At 42.0% G+C, this 11516-nt stretch overlaps 1 protein-coding gene across 4 annotated transcripts in view; it reads left to right on the forward strand.

Moving 5' to 3' along the window:
* Nucleotides 1-11516, forward strand: part of plpp1a (phospholipid phosphatase 1a) — a 94185-nt gene that overhangs the window by 81889 nt on the left and 780 nt on the right. For all 4 annotated transcript variants that reach the window (XM_078219161.1, XM_078219155.1, XM_078219172.1 and 1 more), the window contains one exon: nucleotides 7928-8104. In XM_078219161.1, coding sequence (XP_078075287.1) covers nucleotides 7928-8104 — 177 coding nt within the window. The remainder of the gene's footprint in view (nucleotides 1-7927; nucleotides 8105-11516) is intronic.

Consider the following 11516-nt stretch of genomic DNA (forward strand, 5'->3'; position numbering starts at 1 on the left):
GGGAACGCATTCCACTAATTCTGACTTCTCCACTGTCAGTTTATGCTCTAACAAGCATAGGTTGGCATTAGGGGAGACGTACGCCCCTCACTTGGGAGGAGATCCCACCTTGCAGAGCTTCTGGCTAATCTGATCGTCTGGAGCTCTCCAGTCCCTGTAGCAATAGCGCTGCGGTGACCAGAAGAAGGTCACCAGGAGGTTTGACATCAAGTCTGGGAACCAAAGGAAAAGGACAGTGTTGTGGATCCCAGGCAGGGAGGCTAGGGAAGGCCCAGAGGGTTGTGAGTGGAGCAATCGCGTTCCAGGATATGTGTGTGTTTGTGTGTGTTGGGGGGTGTGTGTGTGTGTGTTGGTGGGGGGGGTGGTGTTCAGACTTGGCCTCAAGAGATGGAGACAGCCCACCCCCACCCCACTTCCTGCTCTGGGTATAACATTTTTTGGGCCTGACAGCCTTAAACATTGAGGCTCGGCCTCAAGCGGGGCAAGGGCAGGTTTCCCATCTGTGGCCTTGTCTGACACAGTGTAAAATCAGGGTGAGGTTCACACACTCCACCACCACCCTAAAACCCACAGGAGGTTGAGGGGGGAGGGGGGTGGCTGGAAGGGAGGGAGGGAGGGAAATATTTTCTATTATATCATTGGCCTATTTTGTATATGCTTTGTCGGAAAATTCCATTTAGAATTATTGTTTCCCACTTCCCCACCAGTACACTGAAGCTGGTGATCATAATTGCACTTTTTTCCTGTATGTGCTTCTCTTATTTAACCACAGAGTTTCAGGTCCAGGCGTCGTCCTGCTTTTGGTGAACTATAGCAGAAGTCCATAGCTAATTTCCTTTCTCGTGTCTTTTCATAGATCAGATATCAACATTTCTGTTTGACCTTGTGTGAAAATTTTTTTTCAAATATATCATCTGTTTTCTCTTCCTCTGAAAAGTTATCTGTATCCAATCCACGTTAATGTGGAGCTGGATCTCTGCACTATTTTATCAGTCTTTCTTCCTTGCCAGCAATGATTTCCATATCTCCCATTTTATTAGTGAAACCTAAAGCATTCATGATGCACATATTTCCCCCACCCCATAGATGGATGAAAAACAAAAGCAGAAAATGCTGGAAACATTATGAAGACACAAATTGGGAGCAGGAGTAGGCCATTTGACCCCTCGGGCCTGCTCCGCCATTCAATAAGATCATGGCTAATCTGTATGTGTTGAGTTTCATATTCTCCTTTTATGCCCGATAACTTTTCCCTAACAAGAATCTATCTACCTCTGCCTTAGAGATATTGTGACCCCGCCTCCACCACCTTCTGAGGCAGAGGGTTCCAAAGTTACACAGTCCTCCGAGAAAATTAAATTCTCCTCATCTATGTCCTAAAATGGCAATTGCTAATTTAAAAACAGTGCCCCTAGTTTCTGATGAAGCACTAACAAATAGCAGATGATATAATGGACTCACTGACAAGAGGAAACCTCCTTTCCATGTCCACTTTGTCGAAACCGTTCAGGATATTATATACTTCAATCAAGTTACCCCTCACTCTTCTAAACTCCTATCCTCATCAGACAACCCGCTCATTTCAGGTATGAATCTTTTTTTTATTTGATTCATGGGACATGAGCCTTGCTGGTTAGAGCAGCATTTATTGCCCATCCCTAGTTGTCCTTGAGGAGGTGGTGGTGAGCTGCCTCCTTGAATTGCTGCAGTTCACATGCTGTGGGTTGCCATTGGCACTGTGGGTGTAACCATTGGGTAACCAGTTGGAAAAAAGTGAACTACTATGAATTTCCAGAAATACTCGAGTTATTTTGGCTTACTGAAATTATATTTCTCCAGCATTGAATATTAATTGTTCTCATATACTGCAAGGTTATGCAACTTGAATTTGTGAATTATTGTGGGTTTCAAAGGATTCATTTTCTTCAGTTCCTGTTCCATTTTTCTCAATATTTTGGGGTGCGGGTGGAATTCTGCAGTTTGACAGTTGAAACACTTATAAGGCTTCATGAAGTGTGGTTTTAATAGCTTCATATTATAATGGTGTTCTATTGCAAGTGTACTTTAAGCTGAATGCCATTCTTGTGGATTGCCTGAACTTTTAATATGATCCAATAGAGGAGGTAGTAAATGAAGACTAAACCAAAAGCCGATTGAGACAAATTTAACTTCTATACGTTTCAAACATTTTAATGTAATTTTATAATAATAGTTCAGTGCAGCTGACAAAGCCAAAACCTATCTTTCTCATGCATATTTGTTTCAGTTCTATTATACTGCATGGATTTTCCAAAGGACAATTTACATTCTTCTTTGATCTCCTTATGCAACAGGAAATATTTTGCTTGGTTTAATTTTCAGGTCCATTACAACAGCCCATCATTGTAACATATTGTAGAGCTAGTTAATAGTATTGCAATGCAATAGTTAAATATTGAAATCAATGCCAGTTAATTGGTACCACGTGCAATGATTTGTGAAATCTGCATTTAGTTAGTGAGTAAGCTAGTTTTAATCTTGAAACTCCTTCAGAATGTTTTCTCAATTAAATTGATCTACAGCTTTCCATCTGCCTCCACCCTCCCCTCTGCTAAAGCTCTTATTTACATATTTGTCACCACCAGACACAATTGTCCCCACAGGTTCCACTATATTTAAATTACAACTCGTCCAAAATGTTGCTGCCCATTCTCTATAAGCTGCACACAAACAGGCTGCTCTATATCATCTGTGTTCATGTGTCTTGCCATCAAATTGAGTTCAAAAGCCTCGTCTTCATCTACTAGCTTCACCATTCCCTACAATTGCAGTCATTTCCAATCCTGTGTGCCAGCATGTGTCTTAGCACTTTTGCTGTCACTGAGTGTCCCCCACCAATTGCTCCATTCAGAAATCTTAGACCCACGCTCTGTAATACCCTCATTTTTCTATACTCCCTTCAAACACCATCCTTAACTCTTTCACCATGTCCTGGATAACTTGTCTGAACCTAATCCTTTTCTCATTACTGTTGGCTATCCGGTTAGTTAGCACTCTGTGAAGCACTGTGTGATGGTTTATTATGTTGAACAGAAAAAGAAACATTTGTTGCTGGCACGATGCTTATCTGTGTTACATATTGAATTACAATTTTACACAGCTGAGAAAATGTATCTAATTTTTACTAAGTTCAAACAATGATGTTTTGCTCTCAACCCTAAAGTTACAGCTTTTTCAATCTGTGCCACGATACATTCAGAAACTTTTTTTTTTAAAGGTAAAATAGTGATTTTGATTGGATAGTCATTGTACTTAAAATGCTTGGCTACTAGGGAGCCATCTGGTGTCCTGACTGTGAAACGTCATCTGGGCTATCCAAACAGCCGAGCTTCACTACAGCAAAATGTTGCTGCCCATACTCTCTAAGCTGCACACAAACAGGCTGCTCTATATCATCTGTGTTCATGTGTCTTGCCATCAAATTGAATTCAAAAGCCTCGTCTTCATCTACTAGCTTCACCATTCCCTCCAATTACAGTCATTTCCAATCCTGTGTGCCAGCATGTGCACCCAGCAAGTCTATTTTTAATTAATTCATGGGATGTGGGCATCGCTTATTACCCATCCCTAATTGCCCTTGAAAAGGTGCTGGTGAGTTATCATCTTGAATGGCTGCAGTCATGTGCTGTAGGTACACCCACAGTGCAGTTGGGGAGGGAGTTCCAGGATTTTGACCCAGCGATAGTGAAGGAACAGCGATATAGTTCTAAATCAGTGTGGTATTCGCGTGAAGGGGAATTTACAGGTGGTTGTGCTTCTGTGTGCCTGATGCCCTTGTGCTTCTGGGTGATAAAGACCCCAGTTATGGCAGATTCTGTTGAAGAGTTGGCAGCTTGTACACGGTACACACTGCTGCCGTGATATGCCCATGGTGGAGGGGGTGAATGTTTAAGGCAGTTGATGGACATGTCAATCAAGCGGTCTGGACGAGCTGGATAAATACTGTGGCTACAACAGCAGGTCAGATTGTATCGAGCTTCTGGAGCTGCACTCATCCAGGCAGGTGGAGAGTATTCCACCACACTCCTGTCTTCTGCCTCATAGAGATGGCAGACAGGAGACTCACCACACACAGTTTGCAGCCTCTGACCTGCTGTTGTAGCCACAGTATTTATGCAGCTAGTCCAGTTATATTTCTAGCCAGTAGTAACCCCAGGATGTTGATGGTGGGTGATTCAGCGATGCCAATGCTGTTAAGTCATGGGGAGATGGTCAAGTTTTCTATTGTTAATGATAATTGTCTGGCATTTGTGTGGTGTGACTTGCCACTTATTAACACAAGCCTGAATGTTGTTTAGGTCTTGGCACTTGCAGACATTGACTGTTTCAGTATCTGAAGAGTTGAAAATGGAACTGAACACAGCAGGAGTGCAGATAATTCGATTGTTTCGACCATGTTACATGATGTTGCAGAAATGAATCTATTGGGCACGATTTGTCACAAAACAAAATTTGATCAAGGCAATACTGCTGAATCAAATGAACAATTTCAACTGGCAGAAAGTTGTACTATTACTAAGCCAGGCAAAGTGATAAAGATGCATCATGGAACAAGCTGTACCAAATTAGAAATTTTGCTGAAATTGGCAGAAAATGCCTGAAATGCTCTGCAGGTCAGGCAGCATCCATGATGAGAGAGACACACAGACTCAGATTGATGTTTCCGGCTGATGACCATTCCTCAAAACTAGAAAAAGAGATGTTACAAATTTTACAGAATGGCAGGGAGAGGGGCAGAAGGGAAAGTCTGTGATGATCAGGAGATTTTGAAAGGCACTTTTTTCACCGAGGGGCAATTTATTCTCAGAGGGTGGTGTCTGGAACAAGCTGCCAGAGGCAGTAGTAGAGGCGGGTACACTTTTGTCTTTTAAAAAGCATTTAGACAGTTACATGGGTACGACGGGTATAGAAGGATATGGGCCAAATGGGACTAGCTTAGTGGTAAAAACTGGGCAGCATGGTCAAGTTGGGCCGAAGAGCCTGTTGCCATGCTATGACCCTATAAAAGACAAAAAGAACTGTGGTGCACGGCGAAAGGTGATGGCAATGGGACAATTAAAACAACAAATGGGGGTTAGAGCAATGTAAATTGCAATAGCAGAATTATTACCAGCAGCTGCTGAATGGAGAAGAGGCTGTGATCTGAAATTGTTGAACTCAGCGTAGTCTGAAAGGCTGTAAAGCGCCAAATCGAAACACAAGCTGCTGTTCCCTAAGTTTACCTCGAGCTTCATTGGAAAATGTAGGAGGCCAAGGACAGAGGAGTCAGAGTGGAAGGAAGGTGGAAAATTTAAATAACTGTTATGGAAATGAGAAGGAAATAGCAGCAATTGAGTCATCAGTGTCTCCGAAAACGAGGTGAAGGACTGGAACAAAGAACGTTCCACATATCTCACAAAAAGGCAGGCATTGCTAGGATTCCTGTGGGTTCCCATTGCAAAACCCTTTATTTGGAGACAATTACAATTTAGCCTGCATCATTGTACCCTATAGATAAATGACATAATGGTGAGATTTTTCACACTTTCACTAAGGTGCACCTCTGTGTTGCTTTTAAATACGTAATCTAGAACCCACAATGAATCATGAAATTGTAATTCATGAATGAAAGGTCAACTGAGTTTCATAATGATTTTGCAGGTTTTAATTCTATGCATTGCTTGGTTTGGCTTTACAATGAAGGGAATTTTTTTCCAAAGGTCTTTTATTTTTAATGATGAGAACGAAAAAAAGTATTAATGCTTAAGAAATATCTCAAATTTATGACAAGTAGAAATGGAAAATTTCAAACTGAATTTCACCACAGGCTTTGGAACACTAGAAAGATCGTTTGCATGAACATTTGACACTTGTTACTTTACCAAAAGGAAGAGTAGAGTCCCACAGCACAGAAATAAGCCCTTCGGCACACATTCCTATGCTGACCATCAAATGCCATTCTATACTAATCCCATTTATCTGCACTTTGTCCATAGCCTACTATGCCATGGCGATTTAAATGCTCGTCCAAGTGCTTCTTAAGTGTCGTGAGAATGCCTGCCTCCACCACCATCTCTGGCAGCATTCCATATTTCTACCACCCTCTGGGTGAAAATACTTTTGCTCAGATCCCTTCTAAACCACTTACTCTCACCTTAAACTTATGCCATCTGGTCTTAGACACATCTGCCATGGGGAAAAGATTCTTACGATCTACCCTATCTATGCCCCTCAATTTTGAATACTGCTAACAAATCCCCTCTCAGCCTCCTCTGCTCCAGGGAAAACAAATCCAGCCTATCCAGTATCTCCTTATAGCTGAAACTTTCCATCCCAGGCAACATCCTGGTGAATCTTCTCTGCACCCTCTTCAGTGCAAACAAGTCCTGCTGACAGTGTGGTGACCAGACTACGTACAATACTCAATCTATGGCCTAACCAATGTTTTATATAGTTGTACCAAGACCTTCCTGCTCCTATATTCTATGCCCCGGCTAATGAAGACAAGCATTCCGTATGCCTTTTTCACCACCCTATCTATCTGTGCTGCCACCTTCAGGGACCCTACAACTTGTACACCAAGGTCTCTTTGTTCTTCAATACTCTCTGGAGACCTACCATTCATTATGTATATCCTCTCCTTTATTAGACCTCCCAAAATGCGTCCTCTCACAATTATTAGGATAAATTCAACCTGCCATTGCTCTAATCAATTTAACAGCTGATCAATCAGTCTAGCCTAAGACTATCCTTCCTATTATCAACACCACCAATTTTTGTGTCACTTGCAACCTTATTTGGGTATGAATGTAGGTGTTGTATATAACAGCAAGTGTTCCAGCACTGATCCCTGTGGTACACCACTGGTCACAGGCTCCCAATCACAAAAGCAGCCCTCTGCTATCACCCTTTGCCTCCTATTAACAAGCAAATTTTGGATCTAGTTTGCCATGGATCCCATAGTCTCTAGTCTTTTGGATCAGCCTTCCATGTGGGATCTTATCGAAGGCCTTACTGAAGTCCACATAAACCACATCAACTGTGCTAACCTCATCAATATAGTTACCTTTTCAAAATACTCAATTAAATTAGCTAGACAGGGTCTCCCAGCTATAAATATGTGCTGAGTATTCTAGTTTCTATAGCTCTTGGGGCTAAAGGGATCAAGGGATAGGAGAGAAGGCGGGATCAGGATATTGAATTTGATGATCAGCCATGATGGGGCGGCACAGTGGTTAGCACTGCTGCCTCACAGCGCCAGGGACCCAGGTTTGATTCCTGGCTCGGGTCACTGTCTGTGTGGAGTTTGCATGTTCTCCCTGTGCCTGCATGGATTTCCTCCGGGTGCTTCGGTTTCCTCCCACAGTCTCAAAGACATGCTGGTTAGGTGCATTGACCCGAACAGGCACCCGAGTGTGGCGACTAGGGGAATTTCACAGTAATTTCATTGCAAGGTTAATATAAGCCTTACTTGTGACTAATAAATATCTTTACTTATGATCAAACAGAATGGTGGAGCAGGCTCGGAGGGCTGAATGGCCTATTCCTGATTCTAGTTTCTATCCCTGATCAACCCCTATCTTTCCAAGTATTGATTAATCCTTTACCTCAGAATGTTTTCCAATAATTTCCCTATCAATGATGTTAGACTAACTGGCCTGTAATCTCCTGGCTTATCCCTACTGCCCTTCTCAAATAAAGGTACATTAGCTATCCTCCAGTCATCTGGCACTTCACCTGTGGTCAGAGAAGATTTAAATATCTCTGTCAGGGTCCCTGCTATCTCCTCCCTCTTCTACTATAGCAGCCCGGGATACATCTCACGAGGCCCTGGGGATTTATGGACTTTTATGTATGGTTTCTGACAAGTGCAAACTGTTGTTAATCTTTTTTTCACATTTTTCATCAGCTTTACCTACAGGCACGGATGGTGGGTGACTGGTCCAGATTGCTGCGTCCGACTATTCAGTTTGCCTTAATTGCATGTTCAGTTTATGTGGGTCTTTCACGTGTGTCTGATTACAAACACCATTGGAGTGATGTCTTGACTGGACTTATCGAGGGAGCTATTGCCGCCATACTTGTTGTAAGTACAAACAAATTCTTCATTTACTACACTGTCATCATTGACTTTCTATCATTACAGCAAAATACTGCAGAAGCAGGAAATCCGCAATAAAAACAAAAAATGTCAGAAATACTCAGCAGGTGGCATCTGTGAAGAGAGAAAGTGTTAACGTTTCAGGTTGATAATCCCTCACAGGATCTTTACCGTGCAGGAGGCCATTCGGCCCATTGAGCTTGCACTGGCTTGCTTCATTAGAACTAGTGAATAGATAATGTACTGAAAAACCAAACCTTTAGATTGTTAAATTGGCATTATGTATTTGTAAGTGTAGCATGGCTTCAATCACAAAAGACAAGCGATCGTTAAGCGAAATATCACTGCCTTGCTTTCAACTACTTATTGAAATGCTACAACTTACAAGTGTAAAGGACACTCAGTCTCTTGGGCCTATTCAGCATTTCTGTTTGCAAGACAGCTCCAATATGCTTCCCTGATTATGGATAAGCACTTGAGGGAAATAACTTAAAGAGTGGACGAATAGAACTTCCTGATTGGAGAGCCAGCATGACCTCAACAAGCCACATAGCCTCCTGTGTCATAATGGCTCTTGACTATTCTAAATATCCCTTAATACATTTGCTTCCAATTGGTCTGGATACTCCATTAGAAGCAAGAATTAACCCGCTGTTGATGTTGTTAACTCTAATTTACTTCAAATGTCTTAACTAAGTTATTCCTTCATTTCTGCATTTTCAGAAAATGGAACTCAAAATCACCAGGTTTCTCACAATAGCATCCCTTCCTCCCGAATATTAGCCTGATTAATTATTGCCCTGGCCTCTTTACCCAGTCCAACGCCGGCATCTCCACATCATGGCTCTTTCTACCAAGCAGGTAGAACACCCAAAAAGAAAAATTCCAAATAAAGAACTAAAAATTGAAAGATCCCACATGTTAACTCGGAGCTTTTGTAAGTTAACTGAAAAAGTAATTTACATGTGGTAATAAAACTCCTCCTCGTCCATGATTTAACCATAATAAATAGGATTGTTTATCAAAAGGAACAAAAACATTGACAAATCACTTAATCCTGTCTAAACATCAAACAGTAATATTTGACAGTCTTTAAATGAAACACAGCAAATTTTCAGTCATAATGAGGAATTATGAGCACGGCCAAAATAAGGTACATTCTGACAGCAACTGGGAGCCAAGTCACAATTCGCATGATAGACTGAAAGCTCATTGTAAACATGTGAACTTAAATTTGTCCACGCTTTTACAGGAAACTAAGATGCTAACACAAACATCAAAGAGTTCAAACTTCACTTGAGAATTGATGTGACGTTAAGTTTATGGATGTCATTCTCTTTACGGCTTTACATAACAATAGAAAATAGTGGCACAAAGCATTGAATGACACACACTGGAATGCTTTTCCAAATCCTGCAAATAGCAGGGTACCAATTTCTTGTAAAAGATCAAATTCAGATAAGTAAAGTTAAAGTTTATTTATTGGTACAAGTAAGGCTTACATTAACACTGCAATGAAGTTACTGTGAAATTTCCCCTAGTTGCCACACTCCGGCGTCTATTTGGGTCAATGTTCCTGAGCAGTACTTCTTTCAGACTGTGGGAGGAAACATGGGGAGAACATGCAAACTCCACATAGAGTGACCGAAGCCGGGAATCGAACCCAGGTCCCTGGCGCTGTGAGGCAGCAGTGCTAGCCACCGTATCGCCCAGGATTTTTGGGTATAGTTTTTAAATGTCTTTCCTGGCTGGCTCTGCTAGATATGGTAGGACAACTTGCCTTTAATGTAGAAAAAAATGACACATGGGAAGATTGGTGAACAGGGACAAGAATGATGATTTACAGGACTTTGGTGCAGGGTAGGATAGAAGCAGCAAAGTTTTGGATGAGCTGAGGTTCATGATGGCAGAGCCTGTCAGGAGAGATCTGGAATAATTGAATTTGGAGGTGGCAAAGACATGTTTGAGCATTTCAGCAGCAAATGAGCTGAAGTGATGTTGGAGAGTTGGTGTTTGTGATGGAGAGAATATGGATTAAAGGAGAGTATTAAAGTTTATTTATTGGTGTCACAAGTAGGCTTACACTACTGCTGCAATGGAGTTACTGTGGAAAATCCCCTAGTCGCCACATTCTGGTGCCTGTTCGGGTACACTGAGGGAGAATTTAGCATGGCCAAAGCACCTAACCAGCACATCTTTCGGACTGTGGGAAGAAACCCACACAGACAGAGGGAGAACGTGCAGACTCCACAGTCAGTGACTCAGGCCAGGAATTGAACTTGGGTTCTTGGTGCTGTGAGGTGGCAGTGCTAACCATTGTGTCACTGTGCCGAGAGGAAGCAGTTGTGGATAAATGGGCATTTTGAAGTTGGGAGGTTGGCTACAACAAGTGAGTGCCACAAGGATCAGTGTTGGGGCCTCGGCTATTTAATATCTACACTGATGACTTACATTACTCTGTCAAAGTTGGCTTTACAAATCTAGGTTGGAGTTCAAGCTGCAAAGATAGAAAAAGGCTGCAAATGATATAGGCAACAAGGAGATAGATGGAATGTGGGGAAGTGAGAGATTAAAAGGCATGAAACATGTAAATGTTGGTATTCCGAGGGACTTGGATATACTCATACAAGGGACATTTAGTTAGCATGCAGCTTCAGCAAGAAGACAAATGGCGTGTTGGTTTTATTGCAAAGGGATTAGAGTTCAAGAATTCGGAAGTCTTGCTACAATTGTACATGGTTTGGTGAGACCACACTTGGGAGTACTGTGTGCAGTCCTGGTCTCCATATCTAAGGAAAGATATACTTGTCTTGGTGATACAGTGAAGCTTCACTAGCTAGGCCACTGGGGTGTCGTTATCCAATGATAAGAGGCTGAGTAAATTGGACCGAAATTCTCAATGTTTAGAGGAATGAGGGGTGATTTCATTGAAACATACAAGATCATGAAGGGGCTTGACAGGGTAAACAGAGGTTTTTTCCACTGGCTGGGGAATCTAGAATAAGGGGGCACAGCTGACCGTAAAATCCAGCCCAGTGGTTTTGGTTTACCTTACGTTTGAACTGGAGAAAGTTGCAGTTCATCTAAGATTGGAAGCCGAACAAACAAGATCAGTGGCAAGAGAGCTGGGTGTTGTAAGCGTACATGATCAAACTAACTCCATGTCTTAGGTTGATATTGCCAGGAAGCAGCGTTTATATCCCTGGAGCACTGTAATGGTGTGGGACTTGAAGAAAAAACATTGCTGGAGATGTTTTGTTACGGTTTGACAAATGAGAATGGAACCAAGTGAGGCCCGTCCCACTGAGCTGGACAATGGAGGAGGATGAATTACAATGTTTACGAATCCCGTGGCTTGGAATAAATTCAGACCAATTGAACATAATGTCAAGAAACC

The sequence above is a fragment of the Mustelus asterias genome, chromosome 1, assembly GCF_964213995.1.
Source record: "Mustelus asterias chromosome 1, sMusAst1.hap1.1, whole genome shotgun sequence".
Lineage (NCBI taxonomy): Eukaryota > Metazoa > Chordata > Chondrichthyes > Carcharhiniformes > Triakidae > Mustelus > Mustelus asterias.